The sequence below is a fragment of the Crocodylus porosus genome, unplaced genomic scaffold (genome assembly GCF_001723895.1).
Source record: "Crocodylus porosus isolate Cpor-Errol unplaced genomic scaffold, CroPor_comp1, whole genome shotgun sequence".
Taxonomy (NCBI): Eukaryota; Metazoa; Chordata; order Crocodylia; family Crocodylidae; genus Crocodylus; species Crocodylus porosus.
In genome coordinates this window covers 96,378,371-96,406,286 of record NW_017728906.1, presented here as the reverse complement: position 1 = coordinate 96,406,286, position 27,916 = coordinate 96,378,371, and the positions used below count along the sequence as shown (strand labels likewise).

Genomic DNA, 27,916 nt, shown 5'->3' with positions numbered 1-27,916 from the left:
CCTTTTAGTAGTACAAAATCTTGACTCAGTAATTGCCCATACTGCACCATGCACCTGGCACATGGTTGGATTATGCTGCTACATCACTGTAGTGGTGTGCTAAAAATAGGGGTATAAGCCACTGCGGTGATGTAGCTGCCAATCATGTATAGACCCACATGCTCACTACCTTGCCGTACCAGGCCATATAGCATAATGTGTAGACATGCCCATCATTATGCCATTAAATACACAGGAAGGGAATGACTGCACAAAAAGATTAATTCATAGGAACCGTGTTTCATGTTAAAGGAGCAAGAATAAAAGCAAGTTCATTTCACTAACGAACCAACCTTCCCTCCCTCCCTCCCAAAAAATCCTACAGAAAGCAGGCCTTTAAGACTTTATTCCTTTCATAAATAATGTATTTTATTGCATATGGCTATTAAGGAGAGCATCCATGATCAATACAGACTAAATACAATACACTACTCTAGTTCCATTTATTCTCGTCTCCAGCAGCATCACATTTATCCTTATATACAGCGTGTACATTGGAAGACACAGCAAGATAAGTTAAGTCTCTTGTCATATCACAATAGCAGGAAATATATTTAACATCTTGATATCCAGAAACAATACGTACCCAAAAAGAAAACACTGCTTAATAACTGTTAAGATTATATAGCAAAAAATATTTTAAATTTAAGGTAAGTCAGGCAAAATGTACAAAGACCCAATATACATTGTGAAGTTTTAGCAAACATAACATTTATACATTTTGGTTCCATTCTGTAAACTAAATTAAGAATGTAAATATTGCATATGCCTTTTGTGAAATATACAGAATAGAGGAAAATTGAGTACATTATCAAGTTTCTTTGTTTTGAAGTTGCTATGTGACTATAAACCATTTTTATAGTGGCATGATTTACACTTGGTAAAGAGAGGGCTACTTCAAAATAGAAGTTAAAATATTGTATTCAGCAGGTACCATGTTCAGTGCTATAGTTAGGTGCGGGGTTCGGACAGGAAATGTCAACAACCATTTTGTTTTCGTACCAAAATTGAAACAGTCATATCTTAGAACATTTTACAGTTTGGGATTATTTTAAGGTGAGAAGTTAGACATTTAAATTGATTTTAGACTAAATATTGTGCAGTTTGTATACTGCTGTGTTGTGAGACCCCAGAAAATTATACAGAAAGGAAATGTTACAGGGTGTGGAAGGAATTTGTTTACATTCATCTTTGTCTTGTAATACAATCCTCTGTTTTAAGAGTTCAGCACGTAAGCAGGAAGACTTTGCATTGCCATTAGTTATAGTTGTAAGACATTGATTCTAGTCTTCCTCAAAAATACGTATATAATGCATTGTGTTTATAGTGATGTATAAATTCTCCATCTCACACAAAGAATTTTCATAAAATCTCACACAACTCAAATAACTTAGTATAATACTTACATGACTATCAGAGCAGGCACTGGGGAGGTACCTTTAAAATTTTATATAGTATTCAATAAATTCATCAAAGGAGCAACAAGGTGACATAACATTCTGCTAGTCTGGTGCAACAGTTGTATGTGATAGCTGTGACACTGTCACATCATCACTGGTATTTTCAGAATACTGAAAATGTAAAAATGGGTACTCTTGTAAAGAACTCTGGATAAATGACAAACTCTTTTTCCCTACAATGACACCTTCAGTTGCAATGCCACTTTTCAAGTCAAATATTAGGACTTCCCAACAGCATGATAATATGGTTTTTAAATTAACATTTCAATCTGCCCAATACCCATTATCATCCTTGCATTCCTAGCATGCCTATGTCAATTTTTGGTTATGAGAAATGCAGCTAAGAACAAGGTTAGCTGACAGACATGAGCTTATAAATAGGAGAAAAGGCTTTTGCAATTCAAAGTACCTACATAAACACCTACATAGAGAGGATTAAACAAGTGTGTTAAAGATAAAGAGAGATACCCCCAATACAGTTAGATGATTTTAACTTATGTTGCTTCAGTTACACATTTTATAACTATTCTGAATCCTTCAAAGTCCAATCCACAAAGTTTTATCTCATTTTAGACTTTTCAGTGCCCACATAGAGCTTTGTCTGATAAGTAAACACTGCAGCTAGTGATGAGAACCAACCAGCAGCTGTATACTTTAAAAGTTCAATAAGGCTGATGACTGTTCTTGAGAGATACTCAGCATAGAGATAAAGGAGGTCCTGGTGTACACCAACAATACAAATCCGGCTTTACTTTGAACTGAGGTAGTACTGCGGTAGGCTTGAAATTATGCCAGTAAATACCAGATTTTACTGTTTTAGCAGGTGTTACAGAATCCCCTAGCATGCTGAAGAATAAATACAGTTCGTCTTTGCAGAAAAAGGAAATGAAGGCATTGGCCATGAGTTAAACAGGCCGGCAGAAAAGTTCCGAATTTTAAAGAACATCTTCAATGTCTGTCAAAACAGCAGCACAATGTAGATGCCAATGACAAGAAATGTGAGGCAGGTTGCTTTCCCTTCCTTGCAGATTTGTTGTCCAGTATAGTCCATAGCAGTTTGAAAGTTAAGTAACCACCCGGACCAACAAAAAAAATAAAACAAAAGTAAACCTTAAGCAGCTTCATATTTTAGAAAACAGGCCGAGCAGCTTCTTTGAATGTTGTATTCTGATTTTTTTTTTTTGAGGTGATAAAAGTAACTCCTTCACTCTGAAAAGAAAAAATAAAAGGAAGTCAATGAACATGGCCACCAAAAATCAAATTGCTGTTTTTAATAAAGAGATTAATTTCGCCTTCAGATCGAGCTTTAATGAAAACAAAGTATAATTATTTTATAAGTAATTATGTTAACGACAAATCACACATTATTACATAAAGAAAGAGAAAACAAAAGGAGCATTTTCCAACCAAATACTATATTATTTTCATGCAGTTGTCCAACTACAGGTATTTAAACCATTAAGCAGGTGAATTAGAGCTGGTCAGAACACGAGGAAAGAAACAATGCAAATGCCTCCTAACTTTTCTGACAAAAATATTTAAGTTTTCTGATCCTCACCAGTTTATACTATTAGCAAGGTGTTAGTCCTTGAATGAAAAAAGTACAGACAACAGCTTCCAAATAAACTGAAGATCTCCAATGCAAGCTATTTCCAGCTATTACACAGCTAGAATTTCTAGTGACTATCTTGTACAAAGGATAAGTCTCAAAAGAAACAAATGCATAATGGATAACTATCTGACTTGTTTCAGTTGCTAAGAAATCTACCATTCCCAAGGCATAAAATTTGGGAGAGAAAGATGGCAAAAAAATACCATATTCCGTCGTTTCTCTTATGCAGAATGAATGCCTGTTTGAGGCAACAGCTGCCCAAAAAGACCGAGCCAATGTCTACCTTCAAATACAGGATTTTAGTATGAAGCGAGGCATCTTAAAGAACCCAGCTTACCTATCTGATGTTTTCTTCTCTATAAAGAATTAATGGCAGTTGTGTACCACTGACATAAAAGGACACAGTCATATTGATTAACTCACAACTTTGAGATGGTTTGTTATTGTGGTCATTAAAAACCACATTTAGTTGGCATGTTGCTTTTTATACAGATATTTTTCAGCTTTCAATAAATTAATTATCTAGTACTATAGTATACACAATAATAATCAGAAATCTGAGACCTTTTAAGTTCTACTTTTCAAATAAAACAAGGTACATACGGGTAAAAAGGTAGAATGAGGGTAAAACTGTGGTCAAGTACCTCTATGCTACCTATTTAGTTTTTGGTTTTTCTTTTTGTTGCTGCAAATATGAATTAAAACTCATAGGAATCTGAAGTTTAAAATGAGACAATTTTTTTAAAAGGAAAAATAAAGTTACTTGTTACATTCCAGAAGAAACAAAGGATAAAGGACATGGGCAACAGTGTCTTTTTTTTTTTTTTTTTGGTAGCATTTTGCTTACAGTTGGGATGTAACATGAATTTAAAAACTATATACAAAGAAGATAACCAACAAGTTATAAATCCTGCATAGCAAAAATGTGATCATGGCATTAATAACTGATTTTTAGTTAGTTATATAGATGCATAACGATCCAAACACAAACATTTTTTCCCTCAGAACTCTACAGAAAAAAATTTTTTTTAAAAAAATGGAAGGTGGACGTGGTTGCCTCTGCGTTATCAAATTCCTCTGAAAACATATCACTATTAACGTTTATCCAAGGAAAGTTTAAGCCAATGGGAGTTGCAAGGTGCCCTGGTACTTTTCAAAGTCAGCCTACTTATTTAGGTGCATAAATAAGGACTTAAGAGCTAGATCCAATCAAGGACTTAAGGTATGGGCATGTGAGCAAGTTACCATTAGGTAAGGTAGGGAGGGATCTTACGGTGTATCAGCTACTCTGTGCTAAGTGCCTGAAAGCACAATCTTTCTTCATAGTAAAAGCAAGGTAGCTCACCCCACTTTCACCGCAGATTAAGCTGTCACTATACCACAGGATCATAACATGCATACAGATGGTTACATGAAACAGCTGATCCATTAAGTTTGTACCTTACCTTATGACAGCAGGTTCATGTGCCCATACCCTTAAGCATCTAAGTCCCCAGCATGAATTCGATGGTAAGTGCACAGGGAAAGTTAAGTACAACAAAACAGTATCTAAACCAGCCAGCACACCGAGTATGAAATAGCTCAAAGTCAATACACACAGGGTGGAAGCTATGTACCAGCCAGGCAGGTACACGACTATGTACGTGCATACCTAGGCGTAAATGCCAAGGGGAAGCCTTACTAAAATATGGGGATGTGGAAGACCCAGAGAAGACCCTACACCTCATCCACGTTTGGACTTGCTTCTCTCCAACTTCCTGGCACAAGGCTCTAACCACCACGCAACGCATCAGGCATTATCCAGTTTCCTCTCCTGCACTATTTATCTATACGTGGATCAAATGAAACATCATGCTGAAAGTAAACTTAGAACCACATTCACATCAAAATACAATATCTGATGCAGGTTTTGGTGCTTTTGTTTAAAAAGTTTACTTCAAACAGTGATACGACTCATTATGAATGACCTCCTTAATTACAGATCACAATTTCTAAAACTACAAAAGGAAAAACTCTTCTAGTTTTACTACTGGGCCTCAGAGTGTACAAGGCAATAAATACTTCCAATACTGGGAACGTGCAACAGGATCACCCACTGGCTGGGAGCAGGGCTCTGGGGGTCCCAGGCGATGCTGAGCCACTAGCTTGGGGGTCTCTGCAGGCCAGGGTGTGGGTTTAAACCCCTCTCTAGTCACATTCAGCCTGCTGGGGCCTGGCCAGACCCCCACTCAGTTCAGCTTCCCTCCAGCCTGAAGGGAAAGGAAGGCTTGCAGTAGCACACCCTGGCTTCTAACCTGAGGTACTGCAGGCATGTGCCTGCATTTCCAGAATCAAAAGTGAATGTCTATTCACTTGCAAATCAATTCAAGCTATGCAGGTTAGACTAAACTACAAAAGTTACAATCTAGATTTCTTTATTCTTTACCCCTGCTTCACCTGCTATAAAAACCTTTATCTAACAAAAATAATGCTACAAAAATTGGTCGGATGTCAAAACAGGAATTTTTAAACGCATCTTATTTTCATGATTCTCAAATGGTAGAGAAAATACTGGTTTAATGTAGATTTGAGGTTCGCATACAACTGTTAAAGGGAAAGGAGTTGAGGCATATTTTTTATATTAACAACATAAATATCCATCTGCATGTTATACCTGAAAAATAATTGATATTCAATTTGTAAACACAGGCAACAAGCTGGTGAGTAGTTTAGAAATGCAATATCAATCTTTGAAATCTCCTTCTTTATGAACACTTTGTAAAATTGGTGTTCAAATGCCATTTTTTAATCCAAAAAGTACTTACAAAAAAATAGACCTGTTTGTTACTTGCACATTTCACTTTCTCTCTCAGGCAAAGAACGTAAGTTGTACTGAATGACTCAAAATTACTCCAGCTCCACTGCATGCATCTTGAATTCTCTTATCAAATAGCTTCCTGGAGAGGCAAGGTGAAACAGCCTACTATATTCATTAGCTCTGCTAGATCACATAGATGCTAACCTTTCACAAAGGTAGTTAAGGAATGCAAATATAAACTGCCAAGCTACATACCTTAAGGAGCAATGACTATGCCCAAGTCAACTGATGAATCAGTTTAGATCAGGGGTGTTCAATCCCTGGCCTACACAGCCATGTAATCCATTCTATGGGCCTTCCCCTGGTTCTGGAAATTTGGCAGTGGATGAGTGGTGGCTATTAACACTGGCAGCACTACACCGCTGCCAAATTTCTGAGCCCCATGTGGCTGGATCAGCCCCATGCAAAAGGCCTGTGCCCTGCAGAAACAGCCCAGCCATGCCACAGACCAGATCTGACCTGTGGATGGACCAAGCACGTCTCATCTGATCCTGAAAAGTTTGGTCACCAATGGTTTAGAGACAACAGCTCATTATCTACACTAGTTTTCAGCTGTGAGATGTACAGGTTAAAACCAGTGAAGTGCCTTGGAAGGAAAAAAAAGCATGTTGTTTAAATACTACGTTACTGTGCTCTCAAGGTACAGTATACTCTCAAATTGATGCTCACAAACCTTCAAAGTGATTTAAAGAAAGGTGAAATTTATTTTACAAACTACAGAACCTAATATCATGTTCCACAATGCAAATCCCACATCATCATGCACTATTTAAATTATGTGACTGTCATTATGTGCTTATCTAAAGAATAACTAGGGATCTCCTCAAATTGCAATTTCACAAATTTTGCAGAAACCGCAAAAAACAGCAGTTTCCGTGAATTTGGGCAGAACCACTAGAAAAAGAAAAACCAAACTTAAGAAAAATAAAATGCTGGCTCCCTAGTGAGAGCCAGCGAACGTTGCAGTCCAGCCTCATAGCCCGTTGGCATACAGGGGAGCACTCCCTCTGCTGGTGGCCACTCCCTCTGCTGCCAATTGGCTGAGTACTGCTTTTCATGCAGCCCTGCCCCTCTCCACCAATCAGCCATGAGGGGCAGGGCTGCACAAAGGGTAGCCCTCTCAGCCAACCAGCAGTGAGGGGTGGGACCACCAGAGCCCATCAGCTAATCAGCAGCAGGGGGAAGCCAGCTGTGAAAAGACCACAAGAATGGTGGCCAGCATCATGATCAGTCCATAAAATCACCTATCTGCTGCCTCAATTTAGGTCGGATTCCAAGAATAACCACACACAGTATTTATGGGTCATGTACTGAACTCTCTCAGCAGTTCCTCTCTATAGCTAAGGGCCTTCTAGTGTTCCCTTCCCCTTGTTCTCACACAAAAATCTAGCTACTGTGATTTGCTGATGAGTGAAGTATATTCAGAAGATAGCAAGGTTCAGCTCCTTTTAAAAGATGCACTGAAGTCTGACCCTACACTTTGACAAAATGCTCTATTTAACAAGTCTGCCTATAAGGTTACATTACTAGGACCTTCTTCCTCCAACATTTTGTTACTGGGAGAGTATCCATGAATGGACAAACAAAAATAAACTTTCTGGTTTAAGGCTTAGTCTCCAACCCCACAAGTGCTCAGCACACACCAAAATACTTCAAACCTCAGCATGAGATGAAGTATTGAGCACTTACAAGCAAGCACTCATTTTCTCCTCCTCATGACATCCCATCTAGTCAGAGCTTTTGGGTCATCACATTGTTCTTGGGATATCAAAACCAAGGAGTACAATAAATACTAAAGTAATAGATAGCAGATACAGTCTTATAAAAGACATGATACTGTTTAGTAAATCTTAGCAATAGTGTTAAACCACAAAAAAGGAGAATAAAAACCACAAAAATATATACCAGGAGACAGTGCAAAATACAAGTGTTTCTCAGAGGTACCCCTCTACCGTGCCAGGTGCCACAAGGCCCTTTCCAAGTTCTAAGAGCATGGCATCTTTGCATGCTTCATGTATTGTGACTGACCAGGAATGATATTGAAGAAGGTGCAGTCAACAGTGCAGGCAGCTGCACAGCCAGAAAATACACAAATCCATTTTAATTTCACATTTGCTGAACAAGCACAATACCACATAAACTAACTAGGGGAAGTACAGTCCAGGATAGGCAGAAGTACTTTGTTATCTTCAGCTGATGCAAATATGCTACAAACCCATTTCAAGTCCTTTAGCTTAAAACAGGCACAGTGTCAGCAACTAATCTTTATTATAAATGGTGTAACTGAGCAAAGTACATCATATTTACATGTAAACTGATTGTGTTCCCCAAAACCAAACAAAACCAAACCCATATGTATATATATTATTGGGAATATACTGGGTAAGGTGAACTAATGGATAGTAGTCACTTTTGCTACGAATTCACAGATCAGAACTCATTTAATGCCAAAAGAATTAAATTGGCTTCATTCAATTTGGAAATGCACAACTGTTTCCCTGGAAGAAAGTCTATATTAGGCTTCCGCATGGTTTTAATGTTACAGTACTTGGTTATACAGAAATCTAGATCAGAAGGAAATTTGTGTCCATCAGCCACAAATGTGTGCACAACAGAAGACATAATAGGAAAAAAATGTGGCTAACTATCACACTGGTGATGGTCTCACCTTGTTTGTGGGTAATCTTACCCTTCCTCTTACTGCTTTTCATGACACTGAAATCTCAGCGGCCCATTCAACCCCTTAAGATGCCCATTCACAAAAAGAGGAACAAAATGAAACAGAGGGTGGTACAAAAATTATAAGTTCACCACTGAATGTCTCTGAATGACTTAACCAAACAAGTCAGCCATAAAAAAACCCAAAGCAAAACATCAGTTTAAACTGTTGGCAACAGACTACAGAAACACCTTCCAACATTAACTGAATACAACTGAATACAAACCTGAATGAATTCTCAAGCGTGAAAAGCTTCTCCCTCCAGTTCATATGCAATATAAAACACATAAATTGGCTGAAATAACAGGCATTTCCTGTATCAAAATTCTGTCCACAGACCACTGAGAACATACTAAAAGCTAGTTGGTCACTCATATTATAAGCTTTCCTTATTTTCAGTTAATAAATGTAATTAAAGCACTTAGAAACAGTGTCAGGAAAGTAAGCGATTGCCAGACATCCTGGTTGTCTCCAATTCAAAAATTGTTTTGTTTTGGTTTTTTTAATTAGAAAAGTAACCCCAAATCCACATTTTTCTGCGATTAAAATGACACATCACTATATATATTTTTTGGATTTTAAGATTCTATATATAAAAATAAGAGAGAATTTTGGGTTACTTTTTCAAATCCAAAAATTGGTTTGGTTTGGGTTTTTTTGCCATAGTTCCACAGGGATGTTATATGGTTAAAAACAGGACACGAAGTGGCCTTAATCTTCACGCATATAAGGAGAAATGGCCCAGATTCTATTAGCATATGGTCCATACTATGAAAAAAACAAAAAAACAAAAACCTGAAACCCTACCAGACCTCAATTAAAAGTATTTAAATTAAAGGACAAGGAAAGTAAGTATAGTAAGAAAGACCTCACAGTCCATATAGGGGACTTTCTTCCAATATTAGGGAAGAAAGGCTCTGTTGGCTGCTGTCTCCATTGTACCCAACCTAAGGAAGAAGCAGAACTCCAGAAGTATAAACCAGAAAACTGAAGAGCAAAGCCTAGTTATACTAAATTCTGACCTAATTTACATGCCACAATTACCAAATTCTATGGATTAAATAAGGAAAAAAAATTGACCAAATATTTTGTTTTATTGAATTACCTGATCATTATTTAGCATAATTCAATACGGCCATTTTCTTCTTAACAAAAGAAAGTAATTGTTGTATTTTATTTCCCATTTCCAAATAAGAATTAATTTTGCTTGCACAGTGTGGATTCCTGTTCATTTTATTTTCTGAAACTACTATACATTTTAAATTAAAGAAGCAAAAAACCACAAAAAATAATCTAAACAGATAAACCTAAGAATGAGAATAACTTGGGAAAGGATATTAATAAAATAATAATTGGGGGGAGGTTTCACCATCACCACAGTACAGACAGCTCAGTTCCCCACCACTATGCATGTAGCACCTGATACAACACTATAAGTCATTACTAGGGATCCTGGCTTTCTCTGGCAAAAAAAAGCGCCCCAATTTTCAAATTAAAAAAAAAAATAACCCCAAATCCACATTTTTCCGTGGTTAAAATGAAATGCCACTATATTAAAATAAAAAGCTACTTTCACAGGCATTTAATCTGATATTAAAACAAAACAGTGAAATAAGTTTTGTTGTTACAAGCAAATACAAAGAAATACCATCCTAAAGCTCATCTGTGCGTCCTTGAAAGGCTATTTTAATGCTGTTTGTAAGAGTAACTACTCTTAATAGTGACACAGTGGACACATCTACATGAGATGTTAAATGTGCAGTAGACTAACTCTACTGCGCGTTAGGGCGTCATGGCAAAAGCTATGCTATTGCACTAATGCACAGCAGAATTAGTCTACTGTGTGTTAGCGTAATTAAAAAGGTGTCCGTCGGCACTACTGCACAGTAGCACCAGTTTACTGTTCATTCAGTAAGTACCTGTTATTACAGGTACTGCACTTAATGTGCAATACCTATGGCTTATGTGCCCAGTAAATGTGCAAGTACATCCCTAAAGACCATATTTCCCTTGATGCAGTACATTTAAGGTTCCTTCCCTGTATTTTGTCATATTTCTCTAGACCATGTCATCTCACATACATACAGTTAAGCTATGTGTTTATAATACATGACTTCTGTGACAAAACCTGAAATCAGTAATGCTACCTTCAGTTTTTAAGCATCTCCTACATACCTTGCTGGAACAGACCTTTATATTTAATAGTAAAACAAAAACAAAACAAAACAAGCCACTAGCATCCAAAAACTTTAAAGCTTTTCCCTCCACTAAAACCTCATATCCTTTGTAAGTCTACCCTACTCACTGGAGGCACACTCCTTTCCAAGTTCTAAGAAGTCTGACTCAAGCTTCAAACATTATATTTAAATATTAAAAATTAATAGTTTAAAAATGTTTTAAAACAGCCCAAACGATTTCATCATAAAATTTTTTAAAAATTCTCACGTATAACTTTGTTATTAAGCAGATCATGATGAATTTTCTGTCAACTCAAATGACAAAGCCATGAGCTTACTTTCTCACCTTTTCAAATAGCCATTATCATTATAGTTAATATTTAATCTGTATATATCCATTATATAGCAATTTTAAATTTGATCAGAAACATTTGTGCAAGACTGAAACTTGATGTGAAAGGTGTGGGTCTATCTCTTTAATAAAACAAGTTATTTTAAAACCTGTATATTGTAAAAATAGATAAGACACAAAACAACTACTTTTCTCAGGTATTACTATATCTGTTTGGGTTCTCTCTCCCCAGCAAGAAAGCCTCTCTCTGACATCAGAGAAAATGTTGTTTATATAAAGAAATCCAAGTTTGGATCCACAATTTAAAGTAAAAAGAACAAAACCACTACTTTTCTTTCACTGATAAAATCTTGTCCAAGAACACCAACAAAAAAGCTCACCTATCTCTTTCTTACCTAACATAAGAGGTGTTCATCCATTTCAATTATCTACCCTGAAATGTGGGCCAGCAAAAGGTCCATCAGGCAGAGACCTATTTAAATTGACACTGAATATTGCAATCATGTGGGAAAGGGTCTCTCACTGGCAATTGTTTGGGGTTTTTTAGTTCTAAATCAGGAGATGAAAGGAAATGGACAGCAGTGCCCTACCTGTAAAATTACTTTGGTAAACAACACAAACCCCCATTAATCTGAATTGTCAACATGTTGTTGAAAGTGTTAAGTGCAAAGAAATTATATAAAGTATTGTATGCTTCCATGAGACAATTTTAACCTTAATCCTTCTTGTTAAATACATATTAAAATACAAAGCTGTCAATCAACTATTTTATCAATATTTTCACTCATTTTGGACAATTAAACTAAGTCAGATTCATTCTTTATTTCTCATTATCAAGTAAAAGCACAGCAGTTTACACCTCTAACCTGAAGCAATTACTAAGTTTCACCTTCTTCCCAAAAGTATTTTATTGGATTTTTTAAAATTAATTACCATCAGGTTATAAAAACACCTCTTCCCAAATAAACATCCTATATTCTCACCCTACCTAGTTTGCCAATACCATTACGTAGCATGTTAATCTAGACAGACTGACTGCATTAGAGAATGTTTTTAAATAATGCACCACGTGGAATTTTCCTGCCATTACTTAATCAAAGAAGGAAACCTCAGACTATTTAGATTTTATTCTATCCCATTAAACAAATTTTCACAGACATGGTTTTGCAACCATTACCTGAATGTCTTAATGATCTGCCTGTAGATCCACTTTAGATTGTCAGTATCTTGACACAGATTAGGAAATTAACACTGCATGAAAACAGAACATGGTAAATTTCCTATTTTGTACTCATCACCATAGTACTTAATCAAGTAAATATTTGTACAGCACTACTTGAGAAAGTTGTTCAGAAGGGAAAGTTGGCTATTATGTACTACCATTTCTAAAAAAACTTCTGTGGTTTCTGGTATCAGTAAATTTGCTATTTTGGCATTACACTAAAACCCCTGTGCCTCCATTTCTGACCCCTTCAAACAAAAACAAGCTGCTCAACAATGTCTAATCCATGCGTCGTGTAATCCTGCTTAATACTCTCAAACTCTGGGTAATATTTGGGTAGTTTTTAAATTTAGCAAGAACATCCTGGCCTACATCAAAAGATGCCCCCTCCAGCTTTGGGAAGCTGAAATGTTCCCCCTAGAAATGTTTCTGACATGCAAACAAGACAAAACAACTCCTTCTATCACCCTTCCCCTCCCCACAAAAAAACCCCAAACCAAAGCAAAACAAACCAAAATATGCAAGAGAACGTAATAAAGGACTAATTAAAAAGCTGTCCCAAAACATGACTACAACAGGTGAGACTGTAGCTCAAAAGACTCAGAATTTACAGTCACTGAATACAGCATCAATATATACTAAAAAAACCCATTCTGACTTTTAAATGCACCTTTTGGACGTGTGTAACTGAACCGTCATGGGTCATGCATAAACATTGTCAGGGCAAGGAAGCTGAAAGATGTGTCCAACAGCTGCTGAAGAATTCCACACAGAAAATCGCTTTCAATGGAAAAGAAACCCACTGCAGGTAACTGAAAAAAGACGTTGCTACTGCACATTTATGTATGTTATGTGAATGTTTTAATGACAACCACATAGCCATTTGATTCAGAGTGGTCTATCAATCTGTTGGCTAAACAGAAAATCCCTTTGCCTGTGACACAGTTCACTTTCTTCAGTTATAACTTATCTTATAGCTACTTGCTACAACATCCTCCAAACTAAGACTACATTACACTTCAAAACAATTCTTAGTCTACCATCTCAACTGTCCTTCCAGAGATCATTCAGCCCTTTTCTGAAGGACAAGTATGTTCCCTATTTTGTTTAGGCTGAGGCAGTCTCCAATCATTAGCCTATTGTCAACATTGATCCTGGGATAGATTACCAGTGTGTATTGCTTGTAATGGCAGGTGCATGGCCCTGGGGCTACCATCTGCCAGGAAGGAAGTGTTCTCCTCTAGGATGCTGAAGAGACTGAAAAACAAATGTAAACAAAATGCTGGCTTACTCTTAATGTAATAACTTGATTCCACAGTTTACTATTTTGCAAAATAGATATTATAATAGGGCTTTTTATTTGTTCAAACTCTTTCTGTGTATTGTTCATTGAGAAAAATACACATATAAACTATTTATACTGGAATTTAACCCAGACAAATAAGCCAAGTTTTTAAAAAAGTATCAATAGTTTTTTGAAAATTTGTATCAAATATATTTATTTGCATCTGGAAAACACCTCTCAATTGAAATTATAAGCTGCTTCCTTACAAGAATGGATGTTCTCATTTCTTTATGCAAACACTGCAGATTTTGTTCATAGTGCAGGGCTGATTCTATTGTGTTAGAAAAATTTTAAAAACTACTTTTGGACTTAACACACTGATATAAGTATGGGGAAAAAACAAAAACAGGATCAGGATTAGTACTGCACCGTTTATCCTTGGTTGTATTTCTTTAAGAAACAACAGTCTGACTGGAAATTTTTTTATTTTAAACTTCAGCAGTTTAATTTTAGCAGCAGATTTTTATCTATAGTAGTAACAGGAAATACATTTGAATGCAACAAATAAATATGTAATTTAACAAGTTAGCCTCAATATATTAAGTTTGATTATAAACGTTGACTGGGAAATATCCATTAATATACTATGCATCAGTACACAGTGTGTGATGTCCTGCTGTTATGTTTCAGCAAAACCTAAAATATATCATAAAAATGGATATATTTTCTACAGGCTATCAGCTAAGTAATCAATGAACTACATCTATATTTTTACGTAGAATCCATCAGCAAGTGCAGTCAATTCTACAGCTTTCAAAGAAATCTGAATCAGGCCCCGTAGAGCCTAATCCTGCAAATTTTGCCTATAAAATAAATATCACTTAAATCAAGAGAAATTTTGCCTTAAAGCAAGAAACTAAGAAATTCTGCCTCAAGGGTCAAACCATCTCTGTAAGACTTGTCATAGCAAGACTACTACACAAACAAATTCTGCTTTACATAGGTGTATTCTGCCATTATTGACTCACAAACATACCACTGACAAGAAAATAGCAACAATAAATCCTATATTGACTAAGGAAGTGATCACTATGTGAAGTATGTGAAACTTGATCAAGGGAGGAGCAGTTTCAGAACCTCACATCTGACCAATATACAACTTAGTGAAGCTAGTAGTAGGTGGCACTGACTTCAGTGGGTATGTAATCAGATCCAGAAAGTGTTCAAGCAACTGTGATAAATTAAAGAATTACAGGGAAACATCTAACCATTCATAATTAAAATCAATTTATATAGAGATCATACCAAATACACCATTCTATAGTTGTTTTAGATAGCTTATTTTGTTCACCTTATACATTTATTATTTTAGACATACACACTTCAAGACCACCAAGTTTTAAAAAATACACAAATTTCCAAACACAAAATAGATATTGTCAGGGACACAAATAAGGTACCTGTATGAAGGATGTGGGCATAACTATGCATTACACTACGTGAAATTAAGAAATAAATATCTAGATAGATAGATAGGAATTGTTTACCAGATAGTAACAACATTTTAAATGATGTTCCCACTTCTGAGAAGATTCAGTATAAACTGAAATACCTATATTGTGTATACAGTATCTTAACTGCCTAATGGGGGGAAAGATCCAGTATTTAAACTGACTACAGTGTAATTTTTCTGTGCATCTATGCCACATTTTAACCTAAACCACTTCAGCAACCTCAACCACTTCAAGGTAATTAGTGCTATTAAAAAATAATAGTAAATTGAGTCCAAAGTAACTCACATTCTTTGCTCCTTATTAGAAAAAGCCCACAAAACATGCCCTAATGCTCTTCCTGTTCAAACATTCTTTTATGCAGTTTACTTGCAACACAAGTAAAGGTTAAGCTCAGTAGGTATCTTGAAAGAAATCAAGTAATCAGAAGCAATCATCAACATAAGAATTTCCTCTGCCTTGAGCAATGACTGTACTGGTTCACTTTAGAACAAACCAACCATTCAGCTTACTCCATAACAATTTATCTTAAATGATTCAAAGTAACCATGACAATCTTTAAATGAATACTGCAGTTAAACATATTTTAAACTGTAAAGAGAAATACATATCCAATACATGTTACAGAGTTTTGGTATTTAATCTGCTTTTAAAATTCTGACATTCATATAATCAAAATAATTTGACATGAAATGTTGAAAGTGGAAAAGGTTTCATTTAATGCTGCACACAGTTTTAGACTGCAGTTTGGGCTTGGTGGGTTATATTGCCAGATTTCATACTCAACCATTTTGTTTTGACCTCCACCAGAATGCAGTCTAAGAGAAAAGAAGTGCATTTTCATAAAGTTCCTTCGGGGCATCTGAGATTTTTTAAGTGAAGAGATTTATTATCCTAGCCATATCAGATATAAAAGGTTAACCAGTTTTTTAGTCTATTAACTGAAGCATTCATTCTACCCTACAAAACTAGGTCAGTAAGAGGAAAATCCTACATTTTGTACTACATTAGTGTAAAAAACAGGCTTTTCCCTAAGCTTTAAAGCCATACGTGTTTGTAAAATTATATTAAAATATTTCAATTAAAATGCATTTTTTGAAATACACAATTAAATATTCCGTAAGTTTGTAACCAAAATGCCATGGCAATCTGCATATCAGAAGCAAAAAGTGAGAGAAAACAAGGGTAGTTTACCATTCAAACTGAACAAAAGCAGGGAGAAAAAAAATAGAGTTTCAGTTTTCACAATCCCTGTTACAGTAGCACAGGGAATTTTTTCCCCTAAGATAAGATCTTTGTACTGCTTATGTATAAATCACAAATCCTTACAAATATTATGAGCTAAATCACCACGATTTTTACCTACCAAAAACCACCACCTAACTGCCTTCAAAGAGAGAGGCATCATCTTGGAAGACTTTTTAAAAATAAATCAAGACAAGAGAAAAGTAAGAGAGGGAAAAATAAAAAACAGTTTTATGTAGCTGTTGTTTAGTTACACATGAAAAACAAAAAAGCCAAAAGATAAGGAGTCTAATGCTAACATCTTTAATCAAGAAAAATTTCCAAGTCAAAATACAAGTAAATCTACCATTGAACTTAAAGAAAAATTTGAGTAATGAGTGAAAGATTAAAAAAAAAAAACCAAGAAGAAATTCTGATCCCACTAAAATCATTGGAGAACCAAAATCATCACCCAAAAGGTTATCACCCAGAGCTGGTATAATTCATCATTAAGTCTATTACAATAAATAGCTTGCACCAAAAAAGTAAATGGACTGTCTACATAGATGGGGGGGGGAGGGGTAAACTGAAGTATGTAAGAACACACACTTTAGTTCATACAAAAAGTAGACAACAGAGGTGCTATTTCATAGTTTGAGAACTGAATGTTAAACTAATTATCAGCATGCAACAAAAGAAATTCCAACTGGCTAATAAAGGCATTACTTTATTTACATTTCAGAAGGCAGCAACTACTTAGATTTTCAAATGCTCACACATTTCCAGAGCATAGACCTAAATAAAGTGATAGATTTTGAATGGCCTTATTTTTCTGTTTTGACAACTCTTTTGGTTCTTCTAACTTGCTCCTGTCATAACAGGATTTATAGGGATAGAGAATTCCAAAAGTACCCAGTTCCCCAAAACTAAAAAATACTGATGAAAGTCAATGTACCTTAAAAAAAATTTAAGTCAGGTGATTATTTCCCTTTGTTAAAACAAAACTACTTGGACAATAGTTACCTGCATGATGGCATTTAGACCTAAAGATAGAAACATGGGAAGTATTTGAATTAATTCTGGTTTACATTAATTTTACATAAACTAAAACATGAGTTACCTGATAAATCAAGTAGAATCAACATACTTCTCTACAACATACCTATTAAAAAGAGATCTTTAGATCAATTCTTAACAAAAATGTATACATTCCACTATTTTAAAATAGCTACAAGCTTCTCCTTGGCTTTGAAAAAGACAAGGCTAGTTTCCCTCATAATGGCTTTAGCAATCCAATAGTACAAACAGCAAAGTAAACAGTACTGATTACATCAGATACATGTTACGTCATGGGCAAACCCATACATAGTAACACCAACTGATTTTATTAAACATTTTGTCCCAGATCAAACTGAACTACCACTTTACTAAAACAGCAAACAAATAAAAATAGTTCCTGGTACGTCCAGAAATGTATATTTTCCCTCTATTGTGTACATGTGTTGCATCATAAAAATGTCAAAGTCCTGTACGGCAGACTAGGCTCTTTGGGTAAATCTGATGTCTCTTATTAGGCCAACTCAAATAGTTGGAAAAAATTCTTCTTTGCAAGATTTCGGGCCCAAACACTGGTGTAAAGAAGAATTTCTTCCAACTATTGAGCTGGCCTAGTAAAAGACATCAGATTTACCCAAAAAACCTGATCTGCCTATGTCCTTAGACCAACACAGCTACAACCTATACCCATGAAAGTCCTGTAACAAACTTTACATTTCTTCAAGCCCTGTATATACTGCAACTAGTGATCATGAAAAACCAGCAATAGCAGTAGCAGTATCAGTAGCAACAGCAGCTCTGTAAACAACCCTTTGTGTGGATATGTAATCAAAACTAAAATAGAAGCTCAGGAGTTGTAACTGCTAATGGCTTGGCTCAACAGCATACTACTTATGCCTTACACTGATAATATATTCACACTTTCTTAATCTTCTAGTTATAGTTCAAGACAGATGTGTATTGCATAAAGCCTTCTCCTCCAGCTATGACCAAGAATACTTCTGACAGTTGGCTGGGCAACCTGTTTCCTACCTATACACTCTGAAATTGGGGATAGTACTTCTTGAGCGGGTTCAGTGCAACTATATGCAACAGATCCAAGCATTCCTCAGGGGAACACAGTGATCAGCCTTGCCTCCTACACGCAGCTCAACTTGCAAGGGATTTACACAGAACATTTATGATTTTGGTTTTCACTGCGCATTCAAAACCTTATCGGGGCACAGGGAAAGGAAACCTATACACAGAAGGAAATATTAACATTAGCAAGTCTCTTTCTTCACACATTCTATTAACTACCAGAATTCAACTCTTCCAAGCACACACTGGCAATTCATGTTGCTATATTTAATCCCATTATCTTTTTCTTAACTTTATTACAGGGTCAATGTAATGAGTACCTCCTGCTTATCTGATTGAAAGACTAGTTTATTTCTACTCTAGCCTAGGTGGCAGAAGTACTTTACTCCAGTCCAGGTTTTTCCTGTTACTGGACTTCCTCCCCCTTCTCCCTCCTTCTTCTCCCCACCCTTAGCCTCAGGGTCAGCAGTTTGGAGGATATTGTGGAAGTGCTTCTTTCCCAACATGGGTTTGTTTTGCAGTTGGGACTGAAGATGGTTCAAGCAAAATTCAATTATTGTGAAACTCGATTTATAACAAATGCAGAGGACAGGAGAGCTCAATTTTAGTGGAACATAATTCCAGTGTTTCACTATGGTCTGTATATGCCAAAGTTTACATAACAACATAAGGCAATGTAACCAAAAATTGTCGTTAGTCACATTCATTTAGGCCAAACCAAGCAAATCAAGAAACCTACTTCAGCAAAACTACAACCAACCAACAACTCATGATCTCTCCGTAACTCTCCAATCAGACTCAGTGTTCATTTCTGTTTGACCTTTCAGTCATCTATCCATCCCAGCTTAACTTCAAATTTCTCTCTGCAAAGGGTAGATTCTCTCAATGCCTCTTACTTCCTGTATTTCTTTTCTTCCAAATCAACTAGCTAGTAGTAAACAAAAGAAAAAGAAGTCTGCAAGTGGCTCTTAGACATGGCCCTTTTTGCTCAGAACTGATGGCCTGTATCAGACATATATACAAAAACAAAACCTAGATGCAATTTAGCTGTACTTCTAAGTCACACATCAAGTCTGTTTGTTAAATGCATCACCACAGATGACATCCATACATATGAATAGGTCAAAATGCCCTAGCTATAGAATGGCAAGAATGAGGAGGGTTCAAATAATGCTTTTAATCCTGGGCTGACCGTCTGTTCTCTGCCCTCCTCAAGTGTACTATACAATTTCCCACTTGTGCTTAAAAAAAACCAAGAGGTTTACTGAAAAACTAGCACCTCAACAAAGAACAGCTACAAGGGAAATTTCCTCTCAAATTAAACTTGAGGTCATCTGGGCTGGTTTTCACCTGCAAACTTTGGGCATCTCTGCAGCCCACTTGAAGAGCAAGCCAACCAACCGTTCACTGCTACTGCCACTGAACTGCAAGCTGGGATGCAGTTACTTGCCACTTTAGGTCAGGCCTTTAAAACAAATGTACCAAACTACGGGCAACAGGGATGCATAGAGTGCCCACCAAGTGACTCCGCCTGTATGTTTGGCCACGACTGATTCCAGGACTTTGGCAGCGGGTAAAATATTTCAGAATCAAAGCCGTTATAGGAACCCTTTCTAGGGGGGTGATGGCAAAACACAGCATAGGTAACTGAAGAGCAGGGAGTCAGCTCTCAGTTCACTCTCCTTCAGGTTGGAAACCTTCAGAAGGAAACTGCATCGCTGTGGTTTACTTTCAGTGGGTGTTAACAGCAGATCATTTGGGGAAAAGAACATGAAGCCAGTCCCGCAGCAGGATGGGGACAGCAATATTAGTTCCTGCTGCTGTACCAAGAGACTCAATACCTTAATGCAACAGGATGTCAAATTAGCCAGGAGGAAATACTCAAGCTTTATGTGAGGAAACAGCTTAAAAATAAAAGCGGGGATATCTAGGGGAGGGGGAAAGTTGATAGCTGTGTCTTTATTTGAGGAAGTTCAGGAGGGGCAGGGACAAGCAGCTATGAGGAAGGAGGAGAGGGAGAAAGGGGCAGGGACTCACCTTTCACAGCACTGGCTCCTTTGAGGTTGTGCGAGAGGAAGTCAATGCTGGCGTAGGTGCTGGGCTCCCCGCCCCCCAAGCCAGCGCTCAGGGCAAGGCAGGCCCGGGGCCGGCTCTGGTCACAGGCAGCCAGCAGAGGCCCATCCAGCACATCGATGGCAATATAGTTGAGGCCGTTCTGGAAGCCTGCGGAGGTCTGGCGGCACATAGGGCTTGTGCCCTGCTCCTCCTGCAGCCCCTCGCTTTTCCTGAGCGACACATTCTCCACTGATGCCGAGTTGTGCCTCTTGGGGGTGTGTGCGAAGGAGGGGGACACAGGGGTCACAGTGGTGGTGGACGAGAAGGTCTCAGAGCTGTGGCGCCGCCGGCCTTGAGGGTCAGCACGGATGACTTTGGCACCACGGTCAGGGTCCGGGGGTGGGCTGGCCAGAAGGAAAGCCTCCACCCCAGCCAGCGTGAGGCGCTTTACACCTGCTGTGGGGCTGGCAACTGTCCGGGCGCTCTCAGGCTTGTGCGCTATGGGCTGTGGTGGTGTGGTGGCTGTGCCAAAAGCCATCTCTGTGTAGTCTGCACCATCCGACGGGCTGCACAGGCATGAGACCCCCACGGCTGCTGGCAGGTAGTGCCCACCTGGCTGGCTGCTGCTGCTGCTGCTCCCCGAGCCTGGAGACAGTGCCTCATCAGGTGATGCAGCACCCGAGCGCCCTGAATCCAAGTTCATATAGTCAGAGAGAGGTGAGCGCTGCCGGCCAGGCCCCGAGCCCAGTGAGGAAGCGGGGCTGTCAGCAGGTAGAGAGCAGCCACCAAAGTCTATGTTGATATACTCGCCAGGGCTTTTGGGCTCAGGCGGCAGCGGCGGTCGCTCCTGGATGTTGGGTGGCAGCAGCGCCCGCACTGGTTCCAGTGACAGGCGGCTGGGCCGGGCCACTCGCGGGCCTCGCAAGCTCTCCGGCCGGCTGTGGTGCAGGCCTGACGGCGTGGCGGGGCCCACTGGGGCACCTCCTCCCGTCACTGCTGCCTCCAGTTGCCCTGGGGAGCTCATCAGCACATACTGATCATTGTCCTGCACTCCCCCACAAGAGCTGCATGAGTAGCCTGGCTTGGCCAGAGGTTCGCTTGCCCCTGGGGAAAAGAAGAGGTCAGGCAGGGTGAGAGCTGGGGTGGTGGGCCCTGATGGCAGCGGTGGTGGCTCACGGGGGGACATGTTGATGTAGTCGCCTGTACCCAGCTGCCCATCAGCACTCTCCACTGACAGCTTGGAGCCACACCACATGCGCATGTACCCACTATCGTCTGGGGAGCTCTCTCCCGGGGAGCTGGTCTTGTAAGAGGAAGAGGAGCCGCCACCACCCCCTAGCCCAGTCCGGGGCTGCAAGATCTGCTTGGGAGCAGACACACTAGTGGGGCTCATGGGCATGTAGTCATGGCTGCCCCGTGCCAAGGCAGCCGCCACCCCAGGGGTCATGGGCATATAGCCATCGTCACCTCCTCGCCCAGCTGCTGGCCCCACATGGGTGCCACCACCAGAGCCAATCTCGATGTCCCCATAATCTTCAGGGTAAGGGGTGTAGGTCACTTTGGGTGACACCCCTGCTGGACCAGAAGGGAAGAGGCGGCTGGCGCTACCAGCAAAGGCAGCCCGCATGAGGGTGTACTCGTCCAGGGAGGCAGAGGAGACATGAGGTGGGGCAGCCCGCTGACGACATGGCGTAGTCAGCGAGTAGGTCCGTTTGCGATGGGCCTTGTCAGCGCTGAGCTCTGGGCAGGGCCGGCAGCCAAGCCGGCCAGGCTGTGGCCGCTCCATGGCCATGTAGCCATAGAGCTCTACAGTGCCACTGGCTTCACGTACCGGGGGGGTCTCAGCAATGGACTCAGGCGTGTTGCTACAGTTGCTGGCGGTGGAAGAGGAGGAAAAAGGCCGCATATCACCGCCAGGGCTGGAGCCATACTCATCAAAGGACATGAAGCCCGGGTCACTGGGGGAGCCTGCCACAGAGGTGCTGCCGCTGGATGGGCGCAGCGGATGGGGTGGCTCTGAGCCCAGCCCACTGCTGGACGACAGGCTGACAGGGCTAGCGGCAGAGGGTGGCGAATGAGACACAGGCATGGACATGGACCGGCTGCTTGGCACTGGCACCAGCCTAGCCACCTGCCTGCCGCTGCCACAGTTGCCACCCCCCGCCCCCAGCGTATGCGACCGGCTCAGGGGCGTCCGCACCGGCCCAGGGCTCATGGGGCTGCCAGCCAGTGAGCCTAGGCGGCAGCCGTCTCCCTCACTGGCTGTACGCACCCGGCACGGCATGGCCTTGGCGCTGCCAGCCGCCAAGCTGTCAGTGCGGGAGCGACGCAGGAGACCAGTCTGACTGGGTGGCAGGTTGACCAGGTGGTGGTGGTGGTGGCGGCGGCCACCAGGCACAGTGATGGGGTGAGTAGCCGAGGCGCCGCCGCCACCACCCGATGATGAGGATGAGGATGACGACTGGCTCTTGCTGCGGGGCCGGAACTCAGACAGCTCCTTGAGTGCTTTCATGGCCTCCAGGATGGTCTCGTGGATGTTCTGTGCCACCACCGAGTCGTCCGCCTGCATCCACAGCTCACCAGGCCCCGTGGCAGCTGAGCGGCCCACTTCCATGAAGAAGAAGCTGTCGGAGTGGCCGCAGCGGCGGATGTTCATCAGCTGCAGCGTGACGGCTGGCAGCTCACAGTTGAGGCGCACAAAGCCGATGGTGCGGGCAGACAGGCAGAGCCGGTGCACGCCCGTCAGGTTCTTGCTCTGCCCCAAACCCTTAGGTTTCAGCGTCACCTGCCAGACCTCCCGATAGGCAGCAGTGGCTGGCGTCACCAGCCCGTAGTTGAGATCCTCGGCGGCGGGCGCGAAGGGTGAGGGGAGGCGGTGGTGTGGGGAGCCCTGGCAGGCAGCTTTGCCCTCACTCAGGAGGTCAGTCAGCGCCCGGTACCAGCCCTCCTGCTCCTGCTCGTTCTCGGCAGCCACTGCGAAGTACTCGTCCTTGGTGTAGAGGGCGATGAGGTACTTGTGCTTGGCATCCGCCCGCTTGTTGATGTTGAGGCAGGAGTCCAGCGCGATGACCCGCTTGGGCGCCGCCGACTTGCTCTTCCACTTCTTCTCGCTCTCGTAGTACTCGAGGCGGGCACCCGCCGCCTCGTCCCCGCCGCCGCCGCCGCCCGCGCGCAGCACGAAGAAGCGCTTGTGGCCGTGCTTCTGCTTGCGCAGGTAGCCGCATTTCCGCACGCCCTGCTGGTGGTTGTTGTTGTTGTTGTGGTTGTGGTTGTGGCCGGCGCCCGGCGGGGAGCAGCCGGCGGGCGGCAGCAGCCCCGGCCCCGCGGGGCTCGCCATCCCCAGCCCCACCACAACCTGCCGCTGCCGCTGCTCCAGGCTCCTCCGGCTGTGGGGAGAGCCGTGCGGCGCCTGCCCTCAGCTCCGCTCCGCGCCGGGTACCGGTGCTGCTGCTGCCCGCGGTCCTGCCGCCTGGCTCTGCTTCTGCTGTTGCTGCCGCCTGCCTCGGTCCCCGTCCCCCAGTAAGTAACACATCGCGCGGCGAGTGCCTGAACTAAAGAGCAAAACAACACGTGACCCCGCAGGATCGCCCAGGAGCCGCACGCACCGGCACAGGGCCGAAGGCGGGGGGGCAAGGCCGCCCCTGTTGCCAGCGCCGCTCGGCATTGGTCCCCGCGCCGGTAGACGGGCGGCGCCGAGCGCCAATTGCCCACTGGGGCGGGCCCCGCGCGCCGGGCCAGCCAAGCTGCTATTGGGCCAGGGCCGCCTCCCTCCCGCCCCGGGGCACCCTCCCCCGCCCCGCCCCGCGGGGTCTTTTCCCGCCTACGCCCTCTCTCCACGCACGGTGGAAATTGTACGGGCCCTGGTCCCTCGCCCCCCGCTCTGCACGCACACACACACGTGTACACAGCTCTGCGCGCCCGCACACACGCACATACACACGCTCAGCTTTGCACACGCCCGCACACAGACTCACGCACAGCTCTGCGCTCCCACATACAGCTTTGCACACTCTCCCGGGGAAGAAGGAGCCCACGCGCGATGGCGGAGCCGTGGGGCACCACAGCCGCCGGGGGCAGCTCCCCCCCCCCCCGGCCTGCGGGCATCCGCGCGCCTCTGCTGGAGGGGGAGGGGGCACGGGGCAAAGCTGAAAGCGGCTTAAGTGGGTCCTTTATTCCGGCTCCGTTCGCGGAGGTCGTCTCCACGCAATTAAAGATCGCGGGTGTTGATGCCGACGTGCTCGAGAGCTCCCCGCGTGCGTTTACTAACGCCAATACCTCGCCCTGGCTGGGGAGCTGGGGCTGGCCCCAGACAGCCCCTAGTGCGTAACCTTGACCGTGAGGCGGGCTGCAACTCTCCACTCCCGCGTCTGACACGCAAGGGCTGGGTTTCCCCTCGTTAGCAACCAGGATTGCGCCCCCCTCCCCCCCAAGAAAAGCACAGTGCGCAGCGGGTCTGAGCGCGGGACAAAGACGCGGGGCGGCAGAGATCGCCCCTCTCTGCGCAGCCATCTGGTGTGCCTCCCGCTGGGAGACAGCCAGAGCAGCGCGCGCACACTACCCCGGGCAAGCCCCGGTGGTTCCGGCCGCTTCCCGCGGCCACAAAGTGAGTGACCTGCCTGGTGCTCCGCTGCCCCCCCGGGCACAAGAGCTTCCGTCTGCTTGGCAGATCCCCCACCCCACGCGCGTGTGTCACCGCGCCACCGGCCCCCTCGCAGCCTGCCTGATCCCTCTGCTCGCGCCCACCCGGCCGCCCACGCCTGCCTCTGCTGCCTGCGCACCCCCGCGCCGCAGCTTGTCGCACACACGCAATAATACCCTGATACATAGATTCACGTCCACACACACACGCGTGCCGGAGCTGCCCAAGCCTCAGGTCACTCCCACCCCGCAGACCCCCTCACAGCATCCGGGGAGGAGGAAGCTCAGTCCGCTGGGGGGGGGGTGAGCCCATGAAATTAAAAAGTCTGCTGCGTGGATTATTATTATTTTTTAATCCTCATAAATGGCATCTCGAGTTATGAATGGCAGCTGGAGTAGCGGCGGACACGATTGTGCAGCCCTTCGGCTCGCCGCCTCTCCTCTCCTCAGGCGGGTTGTTCCCAGTTCTCCGCCTCGCATCATTTCTTGCTCCCTAGGGAGGGAGACAAAAAAAAAAGAGAGAGCCCACACTTTGTGCGCCCCCCTCCCGCTTCCCTGCCCCCTTTGCTCGCCCTCCTCCCGGCCCCTGCACTGAGGAAGCCGTGGGTGCTGCAGTTTCTCATTAATCAGGGGCTTGGCCCCCTCCCCACACTCGTGCGGAGAGGAAACGCCACCTAGAGAGCGATGAGGGGGAGGGGCTCCTCGTGCGTAATTAAATTAATTAATTTCCCTCAGTGTTTTTGCGCGAGGTGTGAATAAAGGGCAGCGCTCGTGTTTCCTTTGGAAATAAACGCGCCCGCGCTGGGGGACTGAGGCGCGTCGACGCAATTCAGTAATGAGGGGCGAGGGGCCCTCCCAGCCCCCTGCCGCCAGGGTCACTCTCCACAACTGTGCTGCGGCGGGGTTTGCTGCGCAGCCTCCTTGCCTGGTGACGAAGGTGCGCACGCGATTCCCTTGTTGTTTTCCTTTCTTTTCTGCCCCCCTCCTCCCCCCCAACCCCTGCAAACACTTCGTCCCCCGTCGTTTGCCCCTCTCCAAGAAGTCGATGTTTCCCTGTTGTTCTTTTTTCCCTCCCTGTATGCGCAGATGGGGTCCCAGCCCGAGCCCCGCTTTGGTAAAGCCCCTGCTCGGTAAACAGCTTTCAATGAAAGGAGGTCCCAGCTTGTTTACTAGGAATTAGTCATCTCTGGCTGGGCTTGAAACGCACAGAGCAAACAACCACCTCCGGGATCAATGTGCCCCTTGGTTTGCCTCAAAAACTGGTCGGGGGGGTTTACCATCGTTTGCTACTAGTAAGCGAGTGAAGAGGAAGGGGCAGAGCTGGTCCAGACAAGGGTGGCAGGGGGGACAGTCCTATCTCCACTATGTGGTGGGAAGTCTGGGACCAAACAAGCTAGAGGGGAGGCTATGGGTGAAGGAAATCCTCTCTCTTTCTGATGCTGCAGCATCCAGCTGCAGAGAGGGGAAGTACTGAGTGTGTGTGTGGAAGTGGGGGGTGAAGGAAAAAGGCTGTTTTTAATCACAGCCCCAGCTCCCTCCCCACAACTTGCAGGCTCTTGCAGATGCCTGGGAGGAGGATGGGGGCTGGGTTGGGTTGGGTTGGGTTAGGGGGAGTCACACAAACATACTTGCTTTGAATGTTTGCTGTCTCTGATTGTCAGGGCACAGGCATTTATCAGTATGTGATGGAGCTGAAGTCATGTGTTTTGAATGTAAGGTAGAAGAAAAATATATGTGTATATATAGTTTCCATAGCACAAGGCAAGAGGGCGGCACAAGCAGCAAAAACAACCCAGCATGTTCCCCTGCATCAGACCCCACTGCACACGTACACACACCAGGGTACAGCACTGAGCTTCTCCAAACACACAGGCTGGAGCTGAGCCTCTCTCCTGCTTGAAATTCTCCTTGGTTTGCCCATAATAACTCATTCAGAAATAAACAGCTTTACCTGGAAATATAAAGGCTCCATTACAATTACCAGCAAGTTGAAGCCAAGGTAGCTTTTTATCAAGAACCAGCCCCTCTCCCCTGATAGCTGAAATATTTAAGTAATTACCTAATTTTTAACTTAATGCCAGATTAAATGGGAAGTAGTTGCCAAGAATCTGAGGTACTGACTTTAATGGAAGCTTGAAAGTCTCTGCCACTGCCTCACCATATAGCCTTAGGCAAGGCACTCACCTGTAACACTGATGTGCCTCAGTTACTCACTCCAGAAAATAAAAATAACCCTCATCCTTTTAAATTTACTGGAGCTCTGTCATACTAGGGAAGTTAAAGCTGTTTTCGAAGAGAAGTCAAAGATATCATAGAGAAATAGGGCTGGAAAAGCGCTCCAGAAGTCATCTAGCCTAACCCTGTGCTAAGGGGTGGGGGAACCTACTTAAAGGGATCTTTTAAAATGTGTATATTGTATATCATTCCTTAAGGAAGAAAAATTAGGAATGGTGGGTGCTCCAGATTCAAGCACTGTGGGACAGAGTGTGAATTTTTTACTCAGTTTGGTAAGGCATTTCTCAATGAAAATAACTCGGGTGAGTAACTCCTTGCCAACAGAAATAAAGAGTTAATAACCTGGGCCTGTAAAAATATTTCTCTGGCAAATTCATTCAAAGTTTAGAACATT

The 27,916-nt window shown here is 42.9% G+C and overlaps 1 protein-coding gene across 2 annotated transcripts; it reads right to left on the bottom strand.

Moving 5' to 3' along the window:
- Window positions 1–386: 386 nt before the first annotated feature.
- Window positions 387–24,286, bottom strand: IRS2 (insulin receptor substrate 2). 2 transcript variants are annotated; one of them, XM_019529668.1, is made up of 2 exons: window positions 20,632–24,286; window positions 387–2,708 (listed from the first exon to the last, which is right to left on the bottom strand). In XM_019529668.1, the coding sequence occupies exons 1-2, from the start codon at window positions 23,984–23,986 to the stop codon at window positions 2,704–2,706; spliced, it is 3,360 nt and encodes a 1,119-aa protein (XP_019385213.1). In that variant the 5' UTR covers window positions 23,987–24,286; the 3' UTR covers window positions 387–2,703. The 2 variants fall into 2 exon arrangements, with proteins under 2 accessions (XP_019385213.1, XP_019385212.1); XM_019529667.1 differs by lacking the exon at window positions 387–2,708 and adding an exon at window positions 18,144–19,522.
- Window positions 24,287–27,916: the final 3,630 nt, after the last annotated feature.